At 55.6% G+C, this 21,881-nt stretch overlaps 7 protein-coding genes across 7 annotated transcripts; 5 read left to right on the forward strand and 2 right to left on the reverse strand.

The window, feature by feature from the left end:
* Nucleotides 1–4,718: 4,718 nt before the first annotated feature.
* Nucleotides 4,719–6,275, forward strand: PHYSODRAFT_499835 (hypothetical protein; the record flags this gene model as incomplete). The annotated part of the gene is made up of 5 exons (XM_009528322.1): nucleotides 4,719–4,748; nucleotides 4,833–5,032; nucleotides 5,084–5,416; nucleotides 5,501–6,134; nucleotides 6,177–6,275. The coding sequence occupies 5 exons, from the start codon at nucleotides 4,719–4,721 to the stop codon at nucleotides 6,273–6,275; spliced, it is 1,296 nt and encodes a 431-aa protein (XP_009526617.1).
* A 756-nt stretch (nucleotides 6,276–7,031) lies between these two features.
* On the forward strand, nucleotides 7,032–8,281 carry PHYSODRAFT_262491 (hypothetical protein; the record flags this gene model as incomplete). The annotated part of the gene is made up of 4 exons (XM_009528323.1): nucleotides 7,032–7,046; nucleotides 7,405–7,620; nucleotides 7,707–7,968; nucleotides 8,265–8,281. 4 exons carry the CDS (start codon nucleotides 7,032–7,034, stop codon nucleotides 8,279–8,281), a joined length of 510 nt encoding a protein of 169 aa, XP_009526618.1.
* Nucleotides 8,282–10,928: 2,647 nt separating this feature from the next.
* PHYSODRAFT_285949 (hypothetical protein) lies at nucleotides 10,929–11,704 on the forward strand. The gene is made up of 2 exons (XM_009528324.1): nucleotides 10,929–11,262; nucleotides 11,334–11,704. Exons 1-2 carry the CDS (start codon nucleotides 11,179–11,181, stop codon nucleotides 11,535–11,537), a joined length of 288 nt encoding a protein of 95 aa, XP_009526619.1. The 5' UTR covers nucleotides 10,929–11,178; the 3' UTR covers nucleotides 11,538–11,704.
* A 1,186-nt stretch (nucleotides 11,705–12,890) lies between these two features.
* Nucleotides 12,891–14,006, reverse strand: PHYSODRAFT_501466 (hypothetical protein; the record flags this gene model as incomplete). The annotated part of the gene is made up of 1 exon (XM_009528325.1): nucleotides 12,891–14,006. One exon carries the CDS (start codon nucleotides 14,004–14,006, stop codon nucleotides 12,891–12,893), a length of 1,116 nt encoding a protein of 371 aa, XP_009526620.1.
* Nucleotides 14,007–15,522: 1,516 nt separating this feature from the next.
* On the forward strand, nucleotides 15,523–18,852 carry PHYSODRAFT_502916 (hypothetical protein; the record flags this gene model as incomplete). Its single annotated transcript, XM_009528326.1, has 4 exons — nucleotides 15,523–16,618; nucleotides 16,892–17,364; nucleotides 17,425–17,949; nucleotides 18,010–18,852. The coding sequence occupies 4 exons, from the start codon at nucleotides 15,523–15,525 to the stop codon at nucleotides 18,850–18,852; spliced, it is 2,937 nt and encodes a 978-aa protein (XP_009526621.1).
* Nucleotides 18,853–19,629: 777 nt separating this feature from the next.
* Nucleotides 19,630–20,124, forward strand: PHYSODRAFT_465958 (hypothetical protein; the record flags this gene model as incomplete). Its single annotated transcript, XM_009528327.1, has 1 exon — nucleotides 19,630–20,124. A coding segment is annotated over one exon (495 nt), but the record flags the coding sequence as incomplete, so codon positions are not given.
* Nucleotides 20,125–20,474: 350 nt separating this feature from the next.
* Nucleotides 20,475–21,575, reverse strand: PHYSODRAFT_502348 (hypothetical protein; the record flags this gene model as incomplete). The annotated part of the gene is made up of 2 exons (XM_009528328.1): nucleotides 20,475–20,759; nucleotides 20,832–21,575. 2 exons carry the CDS (start codon nucleotides 21,573–21,575, stop codon nucleotides 20,475–20,477), a joined length of 1,029 nt encoding a protein of 342 aa, XP_009526623.1.
* Nucleotides 21,576–21,881: the final 306 nt, after the last annotated feature.

The following is a 21,881-nucleotide window of genomic DNA, read 5'->3' on the forward strand; positions in this document are numbered from 1 at the left end:
GGGTGATCCACCTCTCGCGCTGCAGCGTGGCTCTACGATCCCAACCACCTTTACGGGGTGAAGGCTGCGTACATCTGGCCTCCGTTTGCCCAGGACAGCGGTTGGTACCCAACACTCACATGCTTATGATCACTTTCTACTGTGACGGCAGCATCACTCCCCCCCCCCCACTTGCATGATCCTCGTCGTACGAACATGAACATAAGCTGCGTTGTCGTAACGAATTGCCGCCAGCGAAAAGTCTGAGCTCGATTGGATATTGACAAGCACGAGTTGCTGTCTACTGCAGAATTGACTACAGTCGGCACGTGGCCTACGGCGGTTGGTAGGAATCTCTAGGAGTAGCGAAAGCTGATGTGAAGATTTGTGCGCGCAGCTTGTATCCCAAACTTAGCATACCTCATGACCCCGTCGAATCCTACCAGTTCAGTTCTGGAGTTCACTCTCCAAATTTCACTTTGCTACGCCTGTTTCGTCAGCGTGGGCTAGTCTTGCTTCAACTTTTATGTGTGGGGACTTCAGCCAACCGATTGAGGGGCTGTGAGGCATTCGTTGTACATGTAGCTATAGAGACACCAATGTATCGAGCACTTATCGCCTTACTCTACTAAGAGCGGTGTACTGTGCGTTATGAGTCGTAACACGCCAGTACACTTCGAAAAGGGGTCCCGCAAATGCTACATTCCCGCGCTCTTGATCATGCAGCCAGGACTCCACCGGAACCTCGCTTGAATATGATGATACTGTTCTTGTTCATTTCTCCTTCGAAATCGTAGCGTTGGGCTGAATACTCGAGTGCAACCCGAAACGGGCAGAATCTGTTGCGGGAGCCAAGATCATACTGTCCACTGGACAATTTTTCAGCTCGCAGCGACAAGTCCTGGCTTGCTCGCTGGCGCAACACCTGATGAGACGAACTGCATCGCGAGAGCCCAGTGGTCGAGCGCGGCCGGTGCCATGCAGCCATGCTACCTTCAAGGATTCTGCTGCACCAAGCCCCGGAAACCATGCCTAACTTCAGCCAAACGCAGCAGAAGACGTCGAACACGTACCCAGCGGGCTGCACTGCACATGTATGCACAGCATGACAGCAGCATGCAATGCAATGCAGACCAGGCGAGGCGCACGCAACTTGCTCTGTAAGCCACAGACGGCTGAGTGGCCGACCGAGCGTCGTCACCGCCCTCGCTTCGCGCGAAGAGGGGAAAACAGGTCAATCCTAACAGTTGGTCACGGGTATGATGGTCAAATAGGTCACACATCAGGACGCTAGGTCACGTGACCAAACTTAACAGGTCACACCCATTGATGTAGACGGTAAGATGCGCGCACGCCCGCATGAGAATGAGAGCAAAATGCATACTTAAGTATGCAGCTTCGAAGCGGACGAGGACCCACTTCTCGTCAGCCTGAAGAATTCAGACATCATACAAGTTTCTCAGTACACACGACACCTCTCTCAATGCTTTCGTACTCTGTCAGTGCGGTTTCCTACAGGACACGAAGTGCTGCACCGTGAGTTGCTGCTGTGTTACAGTAGAAGCTGGCTAAGTGCTGCACTGTGGGCTGCCTATCATCTTGCACAGCGTGCTTGCTACTAGCAAAAGTACCATGTTGCGCTGCAAGTCCTTACCATGCTAAAATGTGTGCTTCCTACCATTTACACTGCAAGAGACCGCCCACCATGCATGCTGCACGGGCAGTAGTTACATTGCTAAACAGTGAGCTGCTACCACGCGTGTGTGATGCTCGTAGTATGAGCGCAGATCGCAATACCCTAGATAGAGGAGGTGGTGCTACCTACCATGTTGCAGTACGAGCACCGTACAAAGTCACCAACCCGTGCTCACGGGACTCCGCTCGCATTCAGCGCTTGAGCTCATGGACTCAGCGTCACGTAGCGTTATCTCGACCTAGCCTTGAGTCTTGCTCGACGTGTCGGACCCCGTAACCTCGCTCGAGGTCGAAGTCGAGTACCCCGCCGCCCGCTGTTCCTGGGATCACAGCGTTGCCGAAGGCCATGGGCATGCTGCACAGATTTGACCGCACACTCGACTCGCCGTCTCGTTTCGTTTCAAGGTGCGGCGCATTACAGTCATTTAGCCTAACTAACGGCTTAGCAAATGCCCGATCCTCCAGCGCTTACAATTCACTCTGCCTACCTTGCAAGGTGACAGCATATGCACACTTGCTACGGTGTGCCAGTGAGAGTGAAGGTCCGGTGGTCCATCCAGCGTCCAGCTTCGGTTTGGAGGGACGCGAGCACTGTTGTCCACCGCGACGGTAAGCGGGGGAGATTCTCGCGACTCGGCCGTCTCGGAGGCATAACGACTGTATTTGTAGCGAAGAGTCAGAGCTGTATGTAGGTTTCGGAACACTATTATAAAGGACCAGGGAGGCTAGCGCTCCGAGCAAACCAAAGCTCTGTTTAGCTTAAGAGGTTGATTTCAAAGTAATCTGTGTATGTGTTTCAGCTGACTCCTGCTAGCGCCTTCTGCCAGCGTCTTCTACCAAACCGACCCCCCTCTCTCTCTGTCGTTCGCATGTTCCTCCCTTTCCTACCGCCCGCTTTGTAGCGTCGCTCTGTAGAAGCCACCCGATGAGTGGGCTGGGCTCGCTTCTGTGGAAACCTCCACTGCACTTATCATGTATTTGCCTATCATATTTCACTGCTAGTAGTACCATGCTATATTTTGAGCCGCCTACCATACCTAGCTTTCATTCTACACAATAACGCAACTCAACTATTGCAAAGTACACAGTGTAATAGCGAGGCAACCGGCTCGTATAGTGCGACATGGTAGTACAAGTAGACTGTAGGGCTACACACCCTCCCATGAACAACTTCGTTGACATAGGGAACCCATTATGAAATTCCGGATTCTATTTCGTCCTTTGTAGCATTCACTTAGAAAAATTATACGCGCCTAGAACAGTAGCTAACCCATCGCACCACAGCTCAGCACTCGAGCTTGACACTTCAACATGAGACGGCCCCCATCGCGTAATGTAGGCCACGAAAAGGTATTTCTCACGAATATGCGGCACCGCGCGTTGTTATCCATTCCAGGCTCGGTACCCGGTAGGCCTCCTCGGCGGAAACGTCTCCAGCTGCCGAGTGCGCCTCAACTGCGTCAGGCCGCCGACATTGTGGGGTCAGAGAAGAGCAAAGACTTATGAGAGCAGCCTACCATCGCCACTGATGACCCTGAATCCTGCTCTAGTGCTAGAGGCCGACGATGCCGAGATGGATCATGAAACAGCAGACTATCGTCCAGACGACTCTTTTGACTACGACAGCGCGGAATAATGGTGCGGAAGTCGCTATCTGTCAGGAGCAGAATCGCTATAACGCATTTACTTAACAACCAAACCGTTTGCGAATTACATGTGACCTCATTCGCTTAGGTCACGTTACCAAAGTAAGGATTTGACCCGTGACCAAAATGTAGGATTGACCTAAAAATCCGGTTACCCGCTTCGCGCAAGGCGAGCTGATCCTCGAAACGCCCCCCAGCCAGACACGCGGCCAACGTTCCGCTTTCACCGCCCACTTACCAGTCGACCGGAGTCGATTGCTTGGCGCCAGCGCTTGAGAGCCTACACTTTTCCGAATCCACCCTGGTTGAAGTTGCCCCGAACTTCAAGCTGGACTCGATCGACAATCGCCGTGTCGTCCAGCCGCTTTGGCCTGCACGCCACGCCCCCCATCGAGGACACCTCGACAATGCCCGCGGAGCCTTTCTTCCCCAGCGGCATGAAGCATCAATGCCGCCATTACCACTTGTCCTCGTCAATGGGGCCGCCGCCAAGCAGCGCGAGCGAACCAGCTTGGTCGTTCAGGCCAAGCACCTCGACTCGGTCGAAGCGGGCTGATCGAGTGCCAATACAGTACTGGAACAAACGCTACAGATCTGCTGGTGGTTGCGTCGACATCGGAGACCATGTCGACGAGGAATCCCGTGATACGTTCGACAGTCGAATCGACTATCGGGTTCAACTGACTCGAACGGGGCCGGTGGACACTCGCGCATCAGCGCCAACGGCAGCTTGGAAAATGGTCGCTCCAGGTCTCCGTTGCGGGTCCGGCAGCAGCTCAGGACGCCAAGCCCGCTGTCAGGCCGGTGCCGCTCGGCTGGAGATTCCAAACTCGTAGACACACAATAGTCGAGCTGCGTCTACGCTGGACCAACCTTGCGCTGGAACCCACCGCGCGTGGACCTCGATGCAGCCACTTTGGGCGGTTGAAGTCGCGGCACCATCTTTACCGTGCAGCACCCTGCTCGACCGACCCGTACAGGCAAAGGCTGACTGACTGGTTGCGGCCGCCGCCACCTCACCGAAAACGGAAATCAGCGCCGGCGTTTTGCCGACAGGCGAGCGCCATCGCGCCATCGAAAATCGACAGGCTGCGCGCGCGCTCGACAACAGCAGCGGTGGCAATGGCAGCAGCAGCGTGAATGGCCGGCACTGTCGGCGCGTGAGGCGGCCGTGTCGACCGACCGCGGGAACGCTGCCTCGTGGTCTTCGCTATGGGCCCTCGCTCTGGGCGGCTCATCTGCGCGGGCACGCCAGCCACGCAGTCCAGCGGCGCTTCCATATTTTTCCTTCTCCGCGCAGCTAGCCGAAGGGCCGGGCCGGGATCCGCCGAAAGGCCGCTCGGCTCATTCCAGCTTCGGCAGCGTCGAGACCGCACCGACACTCCCACGCGTCCGGACATGGGCCTGGCGGAGCACATGAGCGAGAACGTGAGCAACAACGGCCAGCAGCAGCCCGAGACTGGCTGCTGGCGCCAGTGGGAGCCCGACCGCGAGCCCCCCATGGACGGCAAGCCCGACCCCGTGAGCTGCGCCGGCGGCACCGACGAGCCGCGCCGACTGCCGGCGCTCGACGACCTGCGCCCGCCCTCCTCGAGCGCGCCGCCCAACCCGCTGGCGCCGCTCAACCACCACAACCAGGTGACGCGCTTCATGGCCAAGCAGGCGCTCGGCTACATCCCCAAGCTCAGCGTGCGCAGCCCCGAGCGCAGCACGTCGCCCGTCTACGGCGGCGGCGTCTTCAGCTTCGAGAGCCCGCGCGCCAGCGGCGTCGGCTCGCCGTCCTTCCGGCTGCCGAGCCTCTCGGGCACGCCGCCGCTGTCGCCGCAGAAGTGGGCGGGGCCGTCCCCGTTCTCCGGCCAAGACGACGCGCAGGCCGGCAATGACGGCAGCGGCCGGCCGAGCCTGCCGGCATTCGGCCAGGGCGCCGGCAACTTCATCCAGCGCTCGGGCAGCTTCTCCGAGAGCTGCGCGTCCCCGATCCCGCCGCTCAAGCGCCAGCACCAGGAGACGCCGGCCACGACGACGACGACGCACCACCCCATGTCCATCGCCGATCTTTGCCAGCCGTTCCGCTACATGCGCGCGGCCTCGTGCCCGTCCGACACGAACCCGGCAGCTGCCGGCGGATCGGCGCCGACCACGCCGCCCGAGAGCCTGCCCCAGCCCAGCGTCGAGCAGAGCTGGAGACCCGCCATCGAGCCGCAGACCTACATGCGCACGCAGTCGGGATGCAGCGACGTCGACACGCTGCGCGGCAGCCTGCCGTTGAGCGGCCCACCGTCAATGGACGACGACTTCCGCCGGAACCGCCTCGAGCGCAGCAGCTCCATGGACGCGCAGACGCTCATGCGCGGCCTCAAGCGCCCCGCGGCCATGCCGGTCGACCTCACGCAGTGGCTCGACCGGCCGTGCCGGAGCTCCCTGAGCTCGCTGGCCGACTCGGCGGCCGACTCGGCGGCCGACTCGATGCACCTGCTCGAGCAGGCCGGGCGCTCCATGCGCATCTCGGACTCGCCCCGGGCGGACCCCATCGACGCGTCGCGCGAGGCCAAGCGCGAGAAGAAGCTCTGTGCCTTCCCGCAGTGCACCAGCAACGCCGTGACGCGCGGCCTATGCATCAGCCACGGCGGCGGCCGCCGGTGCCAACGTAAGGGCTGCACGCGCGGCGCCCAGAGCAAGGGGCTGTGTGTGGCCCACGGCGGCGGCCGCATCTGCCGCGCTGCTGGGTGCTCCAACATCCAACGCAGCATGGGGCTGTGCATCCGCCACGGCGGCGGCCGGCGCTGCAGCGTCAAGGGCTGCCAGAAGGGCGTCGTGCGGCAGGACCTGTGCACCGCCCACGGCGGCAAGCGCAAGTGCCGCGTGCCCGACTGCACCAAGCACGTCAAGAAGAAAGGTTTGTGCCGGTCGCACGCCAACTCTATGTACGCTATGCCTTTGCCCGGCTCGAGTTAAGTAAGCTAGGAAGTCCAGGAGGCCATCGAGCTGCGAGAACGCAGCGCCTCGAGCCACGAGCCCACCAAGTTCATTGTCCACATTAAACATAAGTGTACATATAGGCGAATGCCATAGTGTCGATACGCATCGGCCTCAAAGTGCTCATACTTCTTCGATAGCGATCTTCTCTCGGTTGGAGCGCCGTGCACGGCAGCATGGCATCCGTCGCTACATATTATGATAAGCAGTCTCGGTGATCGAGCCTAGCAAATCCCATGCGGCTCGCGCGGTGCCCGACATGAGTCACATGATGTCGGACGTGTCAAATGCATCGGCATCTGTTGCTTTCGGTGCATCGATCGCCGCACTGAAAGACAAGAGACCGAAAGCGCTGGCTGAAGTTTTGATCGCGAAGACAATCAAATCGCCTCGAGGCAATGCGGCGGCTGGGCGAGGGCACTACCAGGCAAGTGCAAATGGCATCCGGTCAACGCGGATTCCGCGTTGACCAACGGTTGACCGACACCTTCGAGCTGCCGATCGATTCAAGCGCTCCGCGTCGATGCCGCCGCAAAGAACCTACTGTACAACACCGTGAGTCAACAGACGAGTCTAGCAGGAACCTGCCATGAATTTGATGGCGGGCAAATGAAATGCTAGCTGGCGGGACTGCGGGCCATCGCTGCTTGCCACCAGCAGCTTGTACATGTACTAGCCACAACCAACGGCAGGAACAGCGCTTCCTCCTCGGGGGTTGAATAATCCGTCCGCCACATGCGAAAACTGAGAGTGAGTACCCTACTTTGATTTGTTGATTTTTGGGGCAGAACGTTGCTGATTATTCGGCCCCGTCTCTTTTGATATTTTTGTCGCCATTTTTAAGGTTCGACTCCCCCTATTGCGATGATATTGTGCCTCACAGAGGTGATGCTGTATAACCGATATCACAGAATAAAAACAAAAGGCCACGTCAAACAAAAGGCCACGTCCGCTCTCAGCGCGAAGAGTACGTGCGAGGCCGCAAGACGGCCAACAGACCCGGACTGCGGCTTCACCGACCCGAACGGCAAGCCGCAGCCCCACCTTCTCTCGCCGCGAGAGACTCGCGGCCCTATCTACGTGCGAGTCCTGACTCGACGACAAGAAGGTGCTGTACGCGGGCGACTGCTACAGCGAGTACGGCCACATCATCTGTGGGCGACATGACGCACGACAAGCCCATGGACTTCCTGGAGCGCGCACGGACTTTCTGGAGCGCGCACTGCACTACCGCCTACACAACCTCTCGGCTGCCTGGTTCCTGTCGTACCTGCACGCCATCGACGCGTCCTCGTCCACGCTGGTCTACGGCATCGTGGACGTCGTGCGCAGCACGATGTGGCACTGGTCCAACCAGATGACCGACCTCGTTTTCTGCTTCTTCGTGATCCGCATCAACGCGTCCGTGAGCCCGGCACTCGCCATCTTCCTGGTCAAGCCTCGGACGCCTTCGACACGCTCGATTCGGGCAACCCGAACGAGTCCACGCTCAAGTTCGGCGTCGTGGGTGTGCTGGCCCTGTGTGTGCCTTTCGTGCGGGGCGACTGCGCGGTTGGCTCCTCCCAGTCCAAGATGATATCCAAGGCCACAGAGTCCATGCAGTCGGCGCTGGAGCGACTTCGTGTTGCTGAAGCGCGTGTCGAGCTGCAACAGCGGAAGCGATGCGTGGGAGGTGGCTGGCGAGTTGCAGTCGAGCAACGTGAGCTGGCTGAAGATAGCCGAGGTGATGTTAGCGCTGCGCACGCTACGTCGCAGACGCTGCTGCCACTGAGCGCATTAAATGGGCTGGGCGAGTTGGTAGACAACACAAGTAGGCTTACGAGCGCTGTAGCAATGATACCGACGTCCGTATATGGTTAAGTCTCAGGCCTTAAGCCTTAGTCATATACGGAACTGGCACCGCGTCGGTATCATTGCTACAGCGCTCGATTTTAGCGCGAATCTAGCGCCTTCAAGTCACTGTTATAGATAACACCAGCATCTAAAGCCAAACATTTTCTTGCTGCAGTAAAAAGTCGGAAGCACCGAAACCTGTGGTATTGTATATCTTCGGACATGATCGCATGTATAAGCGATCAGAGTGGACATATGCTATTGGTCATTTCGGGGGTCGCCTAAAAGTTATTCACACGTAAATGCGATATCTAGAGAAACATTTTCTGGAGGTATTACTGCTGTTTTTTATATCTTGATAGTCGGATTGGATCGACCGATCAATCGGATCTGATCGAAATGAATCGAGAATCGGCACAGGCTGATTCGATCGGTCAGAAAGTACATCTCGATCAATCCGATTGAATCGATTACCCACCCCTAAATGCGTCAGTGCCGTAACCTTCAATGTATTACAGGAAGGAAACATGAGCTATTTCTGTGAGAAGACGATAAGCTTGTTCTAGCTTCGACGTTTATTTTGGCAAAAGTCATCATCATGTTTAGACATTTGCAGATTTTCACCCGGTCTGGATAAAATCCGGTCTCTAAAAAGCATCTGCACAAAATAGGTTTTTATTTTAGCCTGATGGGGTAGCCAAACGACGCTTAACCCCTTCAAGCGAGGTAAAAACTCTGCCAAATTCTCGATATAATAGTGACTTTTGTTGCTTTGGTGAGTGATGTTGGGATCTTCCTACTATCTGCAGACTAATGCTGACGAAGACACGGAGACGGAAGACGAGTGTGAGAGCAAAAATGAGATTGAAATCCCCATTAAGCTGGAGCCGAACGCAGAGGTCGCTGTGAAGACTGAAAATCCAGATTTTCGACTGGGTATTACTGTTGATGTGGGTGTTGTAGCACCCGCTACAGTTAGTGCTGGAAAGCGCGATGTGAAGCAGGAGGTTGATGCAGGTCAAGGACGATACGCAGACATGCGTGGAAGTGCCAAAGAGATGGCGGGAGGCAGTAGTCAACACACCAGTGCCATCCAACCAAGAGAGTTTGAGGATGAGCTGAGCTCCATCTACTCGTTCATGATGTACACCAGCCTTGCTGTGTACGTAAAGAGGCTAATCGCCTTACGACTGCTCATGGTGCCGACGAGGTGTTGTCATGCACAGATGACAGGGGCATCAATAAGTGGAGGATTAGGGTGCACGAGTATGCTCTGCTGGCGAATGGTGCGTTCATCAAGTATCTAGCCATTGGAGAGGTCTCAGCAGAAGCAGCTGAACGCTTCACAGACGCCGCGACGCTTGTCGTTGCTCTTTTGATTCGAGACATGACGCAAGAGATTTTCTTTATCAAGCGATTTCTGGAGGACCTCAGCCATATTGTCGACATTGCGAAAGATTCGTCGTTGCAACGGGCGTGGAAAAGAGCCGCATTGAGCTGTACAGCTACTGCAGAGGGAGCTTTGTGGACTCGTTGGATGACATGTCGATCTACGTGTCGTTGGTCGAAACGCATTGCGACAGCGGATCCGAACAGCAGTTCCCGCTCCTGATTTCGCTGTTGCAAAAGTTTATGTGGGACTGCATTAGCTTCAATCTTGAACAGGAGTTTGGTGGCCTACCACGAACGGAGTCTCAGTGGTCACGCTTCACCGAGGTTGGATTGGTTTTGGCGGACTGGATGCGCATGTTTTCGACCACGACAAGCACGTTCAAATTTCAGAGCCCCTCGCTCAATAGTACGCGGCTAAAACAGTTCGACCGTCGGTTCCCCAACAAGATTCCAGAAGCTGTGTTTGCGTAAGTTTCCCAATGCTGCCACTTTTTATTTGAAGCGCTACTACACTAACGCGAATGCGTCGCTCCCTTTCTTGCTGTAGAAATTGGCACTGCCTGGTTTGTGGCAGCATCGAAGTACCCGTGTATAACTGGCCGGTATTCGAAACCAGAAAACATTTTGTGCGTGGCATCACGCAAACCGCAAGAAGAAAACGCGTTGCCCCTTTCGACATCAATCCTCGTGAGATAAAGCGATAGCAACTTGCATTGAGGGAGAAGCTTTCACTGCAGCGGCTCCCCACACACCCCTTCAACAGTTTCTCGCGGCCGCCGAGGTGGCTAAGCGTGCGACGCACAGCTCGGTGGGCCAACAAAAATCGACAGGCCCGTCTGCATTAAGCAATTGGGTCTCAGCTATCAAGACGCTGTTCATGGTGGCCAGTAGAGATTTTATCCTGCGTGTTCGAAACAGAGCTATGGATCACGATCTGTGTACTGGATATTTTGAAGCTACGGCCGACGCAGTCGCGTGTATGATTACCTGTGAGAAGCGCAACATGTTCAAACGTGTGTGGATTATGCAGTCAATCCTCCTGTTGGATGCGATTCACAAAACCAAATGGACGAGTGGTGATGATCGTTTGAAGATACTCAACAGCCGTAACGCTCTCCTGATCCATTACGAGAATACCTTTCAAGACCCTTTACTACACCTTTGCCCAGCCTTAGTTGTCTAATCCCCATCCAAAGTCGTCAGCTTTTATTTTGGGTGGGAGCGAGGTACCCGAATTAAGGGGTACCACTCTCCTTAGTGCAAGCGAAGTCGTCTAATCCGCAATCAAAGTTGTCAAAATTGACGAGAGCCTAACGTGAAGTTCCCGCGCGCGCGAAGCCCGCAAGATGCGCGCCGTTGGGAATCACACTTCTCAATCTACCAAGCTTCGTGCAGATGCCCTACCAGTCCACGCTCAAGCACCACTCGCCAGAGGAACGACGCCGCGTCCTCGACGCTTTCAATGCCGGTGAGGACTGGCGTGCCGTCGCCCGCCACAACGGCTTCCCACGCACCACAGCGGAGTATCTCGTGGCCCATGGGCGCGTCGAAAATCTACCTCGAGGAGGGGCTACGAGAGCTGGCAAGATAAATAGGGGAGGCGCTTGAGCTCTGGTTGGAGGAGTGCTGCACGTTTACACTCGGCACGCTGAGGTCCATGATCCGCGACGACTTCCACGTGGACATCTCCGAGTCGACCATGTCGCGCTACCTGGTCGGCAAGCTGTACACGGTCAAAGAGGTGATGCATTCTGTTTTAAATATGTTGTGGTATGGTTGCTTACAATGCTCTTACTGCTTTGCTACGCATAGACTCGTGTCGAGCCTGTGACTTGCAACAGCGAGATTAACTTGGAGAAGCGTAGGCTCTTCGCGGAGGCACTGATCAAGCACCAAGAACAAGGTGACTTGATCGTGTACTTGATCACGCAGCGCATGGTGCAGAAGATGGAGCTGCACGCGGCCAAGTTTGTCAACGCCGCAACTCGCAGCGAGGCCATGGTGTACGGCAAGTAAGGGCAGGTGCAGAAGCCCATCGGTGCTTACTTTGATGATGTGCATGTGTAGCTTTTGGTCAGTGCCAACTTCGGTTGAGGATTAGACGACTTCGCTTGCACTAAGGAGAGTGGTACCCCTTAATTCGGGTACCTCGCTCCCACCCAAAATAAAAGCTGACGACTTTGGATGGGGATTAGACAACACAGGCTGGACAAAGGTGTAGACGTCGAAGCGTAAGTGAAGAGCGTCGAAGAACAGGAAGGTGAGGAAGTGTGGGCGCTAAAATTGAAAGGCATTATCGATAAATTAGCAGATAAGCTCTGCAAAGCTGGCTCACTCGTCCTGCTACGGCACCAAGTTCCCGAGATCAAGCCGTGGTCCGACGACCAGTGGTTTAAGTTTATCCAGGCATGCTGGTTCCTGATGAACTGGACGAAACTTGTTCTAGGAGCGACACTTCCACCGCCCCAGTGGCTAGGCTCGATGTCGAGACTTCTACAGCAAATCGAGCATCAACATCTAGGACGACTGCCTAGGCAACTCGTCGCGTAAGTACCTTTGATCAATAATCGCAGAGAGGTCCCGCCCGGTGTATATTCTAACTCGAAAAGTGATCTTGACTATCGACGACAGGTTGTGTGATTGCATGGCAACAAGTCCGTGGATCCCAGAAGCCTATGAAACGAATCATGGCAGTTCAGGCATTCATGCACATGCTGAAGAAGATAAAGCTGCGGCCGAGGCGAGGGCCGTGACACGGATCAAGCGCATTCGTTCGTCAGATGTTCCTGCTGCTCGCATCGCTGCTGCGCGCGCGATGATGACCGAGTATTTCAAGACCCTCACGCAACTGCACCACAGATGGACCAATCGCGAAGGGAATGAAGCTCAAGCCACGCCTATCGTGATCCAGAGACTCCCAGCGAAAGCGCAAACCATGAATCTCCACGTGGTGGAGTACATCAAGTCCACCGAAAACGCAGACGAACTCGCGATGATGGCGTTTGGAGAAGCCACGAAGATGTTGGTGACTTGTGTTGGTCGCTTTCCACAAGAACTGCTTCTTTGTGAGTTGATGCAGGAAATTTTGGGACAACAGAAACGTATCCTCGATGTGTCAGCGACCACAAAAGCCATTGTTCCACTCGCTGCGCCACTGACGGAGAGCTATGCGAGGCTACGAGAGTACAGCGTAGAGATCCACGGTCAGGAGGGGCCATTGAACAATTAGGTTCATGATCTCACTAAAACATGTCGATCCTCTTAATGCAAGTTCCTGATTTGCCAATCCACAAAGCTATTGGGTCTTAGCGCGAAGCCACTCGAAACGAAACGTAAAGTCCGCGCCTATCACAGCAGAACGTTAGTACTTTATGAGTTGTGCATTGAACACGTCACGCACAAATTCTTACCGAGATGCTCGAGCTTGTACTGCAGCAAGTTGACAATTTCCAGGAAAATGGTCGCCTGGATCGGGTACATTTGTGCCTCTAACACAAACGCCAGTTGGTAGAGCGAGGAGAGTGCGAAGTTGCGCTGTAAGAATCGATGAAGCAGCAGTAGTGAGGAAACCTCCAACGAGGTGAAGACGAAAATATTTATCAGCGCCGAGTGACCCCAGTTACCCGCCCCGCCAGGGTAGTATACAATGTTCGGTAAGTACTCGAGAACTGACTTGTACACCGCGAATATCACAGGCACAATGCACTCGACGTATTCAACTAGCAGCAGATATTCACAGTGGAATAGGAGCTGCAGCCCTTGGCGAACGAAAGCCTGTGACGGTTCTGCAAGAGCATTTTGCACTGCTGGGTCCTGCATTTTCATCGAGTCAAAAGGAGTCGGTTGTGGCACAACGGACACTGTTTGCACAACTCGAGGGGCAAACCATTGCCGATATTGCCGGAATCGACTTGTTCTCCGTCTAGATATTATTTTTTTGTCGACGTAGGCCCCCGCCACTTTTAACAACTTGAGTTTCTTTACTCTTTCCTCCGTCAACGGATGTGGCAGGCAGGCCCAAAGCCGCACGTCTTTCATCAATTCCACGTGGAATGCCTCAGGGTTACGGGTCACAGCAAGCAGCATTGCTACCAAATTGTTGTCCGTACTTGATTTCTTGATGATTTCACTTTTGTGCTGGAAATTAGGGACCACTTTTAATCGGATCAGCTTCAGCACAGCCTTTGCGTTGGTGCGCACTTCTTGGAACTCGAGCAATATTTGACCCACATCGCCTGCGATAAACAGCACAGACAGGTAAATGGATCCGCCTGAAGAGATGCACACAGAGACAAAGAGTGCACTGAAGAAGTCAACTGTAAAGGCCACCATTTCGGGGATGAAGTCCTCCAGCTCGTGTGTGACTCGCATCACGAGATGCTTCGCCCCGAATTTCCAGATCGGCAGGACTATCAACGCGCCAACTCGATACTGCGCAGGTAAAACTTTATAAATTGTTTCGAAAAGGGGGTAAATCCCTACCATAGCGCAGTATGCGAACAAATGATAAATAAATCGTCGGAAATGGCGGCGGGAAGGCGAGTTCTTTTTAAACGGTTCTCGGCCAAACACCAGCAAAATCATCGCAGCAATGTATACGACCATGGTCATTCCTCCATACTGCCACACGAACGGAACGGGAAAGCCGCCGAATATCCCAGCTAGTAGGCAAGTTCCAATGTAGGGAATTGTGGCACCGATGGTCACAATCAACCGCTTGATATTCGTGAAGTCGAGGTTTGGGAGAAACAAAATCAGTTCCGAGACGCCAACGAAGGTTAATCCAAGCACCATTAGGCTCAAGCGAATCCAGAACATCCAATTGGCAGCCCACCCTTCGGACGGAGGTCGTAGCGGCAGACATTCCAGCAGCAACGCAAACGTAAGCGCTGGAATTGGAGTGAGTATGCACACCAGTAACACACGAGTTGGCGACGTGGTCTTGCAGTAGTGGTCCAGACTCTCGAGGCGCTCGACGGAGTACGAGCCCTGTCGACCAACTTGGACGCGGTTCCAGTCATCTTCGAGTTGCTTCAAAATATTACTCAACCCGCGAGATTTCGATAACTTCTTAGAAGCTGCAGCACCGGTGTCGCCTTCGGGCTTGAGAGGAGTGGAGGCTACCCGTGTCGACGACATCCGTCGAGTAGTGCAGGATGAACGCAAATGTGATCAGAAGACTCAGCAAGTGCTATTTTTCGCGGCCCATTTTTGCAAAAGGTAACGCTCGAGGTCGGTATTCGTGGTTGCAACGCGTGGCAGGTTGTTGCTTTCTCATTGAAATCGCCTTCAACAGAACTCAATCCGAAATCAACGCGTTGAAGGTTGCATTGTTCGATCGGTAGGTGGGCGATTTCAATGAACAGGGAAACAATGCCGTCCATCAATCCACTTTATACACCCACAGCCACCCTTCCGCACTAACTAAACTGGTAGAATGGTCTTGAGTCAACGCAGCCACTATCCGATATTGGAAACCGTCGAGAATCTATGCTTCATTACGATATATATGTAGCCATCTTGAAATGATTGCTCGGATCTAGGCCCCTACCCCTGGTGTATGTTTCTCCGATCACTCGCTTCCACTATACCACATAACCAACTCAAGTGAAATCAGCGGAGACCAACAGCGGGCGCGGAGAGAGCGACGAGCGAAGACCCAAGCGGCATAGGCAGCGCGCCGACTCGAGCGTCTCGAGCAAGCCCGCGGTCCCCCACAGCAGCGAGCAGCAGCTTCCCGCGTGCGCCTGGAGCAGGCGCGTCTCGTGGTGCAAGCGCGGTCTCTGTCCGAGCGGTGCACGCGCCGCTACCTCTCGTCAAAGCGTCCACTCGCCTCCCGCAGCACTTTCCTCGGCTTCTAGCGTCACTCCCAGGCCCTTTCCGGCTCCTTCAACCCCCTAGCAGCACGCGCCTCCTCTCCACCGTTCAGGCGCGCGTTCTTCGAGCCCCCAGCGACCTCTATAGCGTCCAGGAGCCGCAGTTGTAGCCTCGTAGCATTGCCATGGAGGAGAGCGACGTGTACGTGCGTGAGGAGGGCGACCGCCCCGTGGAGCACTCGCCCCGCGGGCGCTACATCCGCTTCGACATCCGGCTGGGCATGGGCGCGTACAAGTCGGTCTACAAGGCGTACGACACGGACCAGGGCATCGACGTGGCGTGGAACGCCATCGACATTGGCCTGCTGCCGTCCACGGAGAAGACGCGCATCATCCAGGAGGTGCAGCTGCTGCAGAAGCTCGAGCACAAGAACATCATCAACTTCTACGGCTCGTGGTTCTCCAAGGAGAAGAACCAGGTCGTGTTCATCACGGAGATCATGACGTCGGGCACGCTGAAATCCTACATCAAGCGCGTGCAGTTCATCAAGTGGAAGATCATCAAGCGCTGGTGCATCCAGATCCTCGAGGGGCTCCACTACCTGCACAGCCAGAACCCGCCGGTCATCCACCGCGACCTCAAGTGCGACAATATCTTTGTGAACGGTAATACCGGTGACCTCCGCATTGGCGACCTGGGCTTGTCGACGCAGCTGGCGGTGGACAAACGCTCCAAGGCGCAGAGCGTGCTGGGCACGCCCGAGTTCATGGCCCCCGAGCTGTATGATGAGAGTTACGACGAGAAGGTGGACATCTATGCGTTCGGTATGTGCGTGCTGGAGATGGTGACCAAGGAGGTGCCCTACTCGGAGTGCATCAACCCGGCGCAGATCTACAAAAAGGTGACGGCGGGTATTCGCCCCAAGGGATTGCAGCGCGTGGTGAGTCAGGCGGCGCGGGATTTCATTGAGCTGTGTCTGTCGCGTGGAAACGGGCTCGTGGACGTGACTGCGCAGTACCTGCTGGGTCACCCGTTCCTCAAGGTGCAGGACGATGACAATGACATGGTGGAGTGTTTGGATGAAGACGAGCTGGAGCGTGAGAGCAAGGAGGAGCAGCAGCGACTGGAGAAGGTGGCGGAGGAGTCGTTCTCGGTGGAGTTCAACATGGAGAGTGGATCGAAGGTTGCCATCAGCGACCGACGGAAACAGTTCCCGTCGTTGTCGTTGGAACCGGAGGAGATGTCGGCGGCGTCCTCCAACAGTGGTAGTGCGCCGGGTAGTGCTGGCAGTGCGTCGGCACCTTCCCCGGATGCTGCTGCGGAGGAGAAGACTGCTGGAACTCATCGAATAATTCAAATGCCCCCGGTTGTGCCTCCTCGTGACAGCATTACTCAGCCACCTTCTCCAACTCCCGAAGCGGCCCCAACAGCGACCGTGATAGCAGCACCGCCGCCTGCAGTGGCACCAGCAGCACCAGCACCAGCAGCACCAGCAGCACCAGCAGCACCAGCACCAGCAGCAACGCCTGCTCAAGTGCCGGTCGCTCAGGCAGAAGCGGCTCCAACGTTGGCCCATTCGCCCTCTCAGCCGGTTATCAGTGAAATGGTTAGTGGTGATGAACCGCTGTCATCGGGCAAGAAGAACGCCGATTCACATGTGGACCAGTTCCTCGCTACGCTGCCTGGAACTGAGAGCGCCATTCAGAACACGAGGATAAACATCATGGGTGGAAGAGGGCAACGACTGGATTTGGAGAATGACGTGACACCGGAGTATGCTGAAAGTCCCGCGGAGTCGCCTGTGGCAAACGGTAAACAAACTCCGGAGCACTCGCAATCTTTTGCAGGGCAGCCTTCAGTGGCCCCGGTGGATGTACCGAAGGTCGAGCCGCCCAATTCAGCCCCGGGGCTTTTGACGCCGTCTCAAGCTCCTCAGGCTCAGGTTCCAGCAATGCAGCTTCCTGAACGTGATGTGCAGCCTCAAACGAACCTCGTCCGCCGTGCCAGTATCCATGGAGCAGCTGACGTGGCTGCAGCAGTGGCTGCTGCTAACGCTGTGGCGGAAAATGCCCCTGTGGCCAGTCAGCCATCTCCACCACCTCCTCCCCAGGTGCCTCAGCAGACGGCTAGCAACGCGACTGCAAGAAAGCGAGTAAAGCGGCATGAGATTAAGGCTGCCAAAGACCCGGACAATGAGCACAGCATCCTACTGAATCTGCGCATCATGATCGACGGCAAATCAAAGGAAATCAAATTTCCGTTTAACTTGTTCGCTGACAGCACGCACGAAGTCGCGTGTGAATTGGCTGTGGACGTGGGGATTCTCGAGCCGGACCTTGAAGACATTGCCGACTCCATCCGTTTCCTTGTGACCGAGGGCAAGATCAACAACCTTTCGGACGTGCAGGAAGATGTGTGGGAGGAAGCGCCGGAGCCGCATTCGTTCTCGTCCAAGCCGATTCCTAACGTGTCCAAGATGTCGTTTGTCCATGTACCACCGCCTGGTTCGTATCAGCAGCAAGCTTATCTCATGGGTGCTGCGGCATTGGAGCGTTCAGCGAGTGCGTCCAGCACCTCCGCCTCGGGAGTACCGGCATCCGTGCTTCAGAGCGTGCTCGGCACAAGCGGCGCCGCAGGAGCTACCACGGGTGCGTCTGTGGCTGGTCAGGAGCAATTGAACCCTGCCGCTCTCAGTGACCCGTCGTCTACGGTAATGGTGCTGGATGGGGGTGTTTCTGTCCCCCCACTGAGTACTAGTAGCAGTACCAGTGCGCTGTCATCGTTCCCTGGCTCCGAAGTCGGTCGGTCGCCGCCACGCCCTGGCCTCCCGCACGCTGGTAGTGAGTCGACGCTGACGAAGGAGGCGCTGCTGAATATTTTGGAGATGCGGGCACGGGGAGTGTCAATGGGCTCGATCGCCGACCCTTCCTACGTTCAGCAGATTCACCAGCTTGAAGACCGACTGAAAATCGCGCGGACTTCGTTTGACGAGCGGGAGTCGTCCCTGGAAGCTGCAATCCGTAGTGAGGAGGAAAAGCACCAGCGTGAAATCGAGCGTTTCCGCAAGAAGATGGAGGAGTTTGACAAGCAGCGTGCTGCCATTGCTCGGCAGCATAACGGTGGCGACAGCGCTGTTTTCAGCGAGGCTAATGGCTCATCATCTACCGCATTGGACGAAAGCCTCCGACTGCTTGCTCAGGGCGAGTCGCTTGCGAACGCGAGCGTGCAGAACCCGTCTTCAATGCTAGTGGAGTTTGATATCGACGTGGGTCTTCCTGTTGACGGATCTGATGAGGAGCCTTCGCCGCCGCCTTCGGGAACGACAACCGTGCCTGCGCCTGCCAGCTCAGGAGCTGAAACTGTAGCGGCGCCCGCCCCAGTGCCTGTGGACGAGCTGATCCCCGAAAGCTACTTGCAGTCAGCGGCACAACCGGCACCAGTAAATGACACGACGACGACGACGACGACAGCACCGACACCGACACCCAGTCAACCGCCGACTGGACAGTCGTAGTAGAGAGCGCGCAGCTGTGTGCTAGCGCAGGTTGGCCGTCTCGTGATGGTGCTGTCAAGTGCTACTTGCTTAGATTATTCGGCTCAGTCGTGTGAAGCCATCACAAGCGCAATAGTGCTAGCCGCAAGCTCGCCACGACCCGGTTCGAAGGGTATTTAGCGGGGGATAGCGAGGTGAGGCGAGAAGAGATGGCGGAGCAGGAAGGAGGGGGATTCGTCGTGTTATTTTGATGGGAGGGACAGCTTTGGTGGATGTGAAAAATATGAATTGGCAGCCCGACTCGGACGTTTTTGCAGACGTTTGCCTGTCCTCGTTTTCGATGCGAAAAGCACCTCGGTAACTTCGCTTCGCCATTCACCCCCCAACCAATACATAGAAATATGCGCGATGCATATGCATTTTTGATTCTTTACATCTCCCGACAGTTTCTCACTTGCTGTATCCCATATTTTTAGTTGTGCATTGGGGGCGAGCAATGCGGAATGCGTGGGTTTGCTTCGTGTTGCTTGCAGCCTCGAGCTTCATCGTGTTGGCGGCAGCAAGTTCGGTAAAGGTACGGATAGTTCGATACGAACTCTTGTTTCTTCTACCCGTGCTGAGCTTTGGGATCGGTTTGGTCAGGCCACGTATGGGATCTACGGGGCGATTCAGTCGCTGGATACAGCGACAACAGTGCGAGTTTTGCTGCAGCAATGCTATGCTGGGTTTGCTCTCAACGGGTGCAAGGACTTGAACGCGAGTGCTGGTTTCCACAAGGATTACTCGTTCGAGACTCAGTTCACAGATCCGAGTCTGATGAGCCGTCAGTACTGCTTGCAGTGCTGCTCCACGCCTGTGCCTCTTACTGGGGCCGACGAGACGTGGAATTTGTCGTGTCCGCTGAACGATCTGCAACGACTGAGTGTGAGCAAAGGTCGACGGACGTATCGGTTTGCCCGGCGCAATACTCTCGACGACGACACAATCATCGAGTGCCCCATGCCGACACGAAACCTGTCAACGTATTTGAGTGGGTACACCCTGGACCTCACTGTGATCGAGCGTTCTTCAAATTTCGGAGTGGAGTATTGGCGGAGCGTTGTGGACTGCTCGGTGACCATAACGGAGAGTGAGGACCCTCCCGACACGTTCAGTGAGGTGCTGCATCTTCGGTCGACACCCACTCCCCAAGATCGGCCTACCGCGTGGATTGTACCTACCGTACTTGCATGCCTCGCGATGGCAGGAGTCATGGTTGTGCCGTTGTACAAAGGCAAGTTTCGTGGACAACGGTGTCTGCACTGCGGGTCGTGGATGGTTGTGCTGAATGGGATGTGCACGATCTGCATCGTGATCAGCTGCAGCATTCACCCGCCACCTGCCAAGATCTACGTCACGAATGGCAAGCCCTTCACTCACAGTGTCAGCGAGCAGCCGAAACAACCGAAGGCACCTGAACAGCAAGGGTCTGCGATGCCTTGGAGACAAATTTTGCAATCAGCCAAGGCGAGGATTAACAAACCTGCCGATACGAACACAACTACACTGGCATGAAGTTTCACCTTCTTCACCTGGCATGAAATTACCAGCTCACAGTTGCATTTTGTTCATCAACACCCAGAATTTAGGACGCTAAGCGCCACTTACATGCGCCCTTGCCTCGCCTTCGTCGTCGGCGTAGCGTCAATTTGGTCCAGCTCCGGCAGCAGTTCCTCCAGCTTTTTCCGGTACTCAAAGTCTTGAGCGATAGGGTTACGCTCCAAGTAGAGCGTGCGCAGACCAGCAAGCGGTACCAAGTGTTCCACATCGGCGTAATGTGCGACGTGGTTATCATTCAGCCAGAAGTCTTCCAGCTGCGTAAGAGGCGCCAGTCCGGTCGGAATAGCCGAGATGCGGTTGCCAGCCAGATCCATCGTCGTCAGGTTCGTCTACAAAACAACCCAAAGAACCAGTTAGCTCCACAAACTAATCCCTTCAGAGCTCAATCTACAGCATCCTACCAAATGCTCCACGTTCTCGATCTTCTCAATGCCGTTATGACTCAAATACAGCTCCTCCAGCGCCAAATTGTTGTCCAGCCCCTTGATAACCGTCACGCGGTTGCTCTGCACACTGATGATCTTCAACTTGGCGAGCTTCTCCAGTCCCTGGATGGCCGTGATCTTGTTCTTGCCCAACCAGAGCTGCTCCAGCTCCGTCAGCCCCTCCAGCCCTTCAATGGTGCGCAGGCGGTTGGCTCCGAGGTCCAGCTTCTTGAGCGTCTTGAGGCTCTCGATGCCCGAGATCTTCTTGAGCTTGTTGTTAGCCACGTAGAGCTCCTCCAGCTGCGTCAGGTGGCTCAGATCGGGAATCACGCGGATCTCGTTGAACGACAGGTCCAGCACCTTGAGCCCCGTGAGGCTCGTGAGGCCCTCGATGGCCTGGATCTGGTTGTCGTACAGCTCCAGATGCTCCAGACGCGTCAGCGTCGCCACGCTCGCCATGGAGCGCAGCAGGTTCGAGCGCACGTGCAGCCGCTGCAGCCCCGCGAGCTTGTCGATTGCGTCCAGGTGCGTGACCTTCACGCCCGCCGTCCCCACGTAGTAGAGCTCGTCGTCCTCGATGGCGTCCAGGTCCACGCAGCTGGAGAGCGTCGCAATCGGCCGCTCTTCTTCCTCCTCTTCCTCAGAGTCGCCGTCCTCATGCTTGGACTCGGAGTTTTCGCTCTTCTTGGCGGCCTCGCGCTGCTGCTGGCGCGCGTCCATGGCCGCCTGCAGCGCGTCCGTGTTCACCTGCTTGGCCGGCGTTATGCTGCTCATTGCTATTGTTTGTTTGGTGTCAAATGTCACTAAGGAGGTTCTTAGCGCGAGGGAACGAGTGGTGTGGTACACAGCATTGTAGTACAGTACAGAACGGAAACCAAGCTGCTTCAATACTATCAAGTGTATGTTTCAGTCTAAATTATAGAGGTTATTTTAGAGCATTCTTGACTATTTAGGCTATGCGATTTAGTCGGTTATTGTATGTTCGGTCTTACACTGGCGTTTTCTAGGGCCGTGACGTATATAGAT

Source organism: Phytophthora sojae, assembly GCF_000149755.1.
Source record: "Phytophthora sojae unplaced genomic scaffold PHYSOscaffold_4, whole genome shotgun sequence".
NCBI classification, from domain to species: Eukaryota; Oomycota; class Peronosporomycetes; order Peronosporales; family Peronosporaceae; genus Phytophthora; species Phytophthora sojae.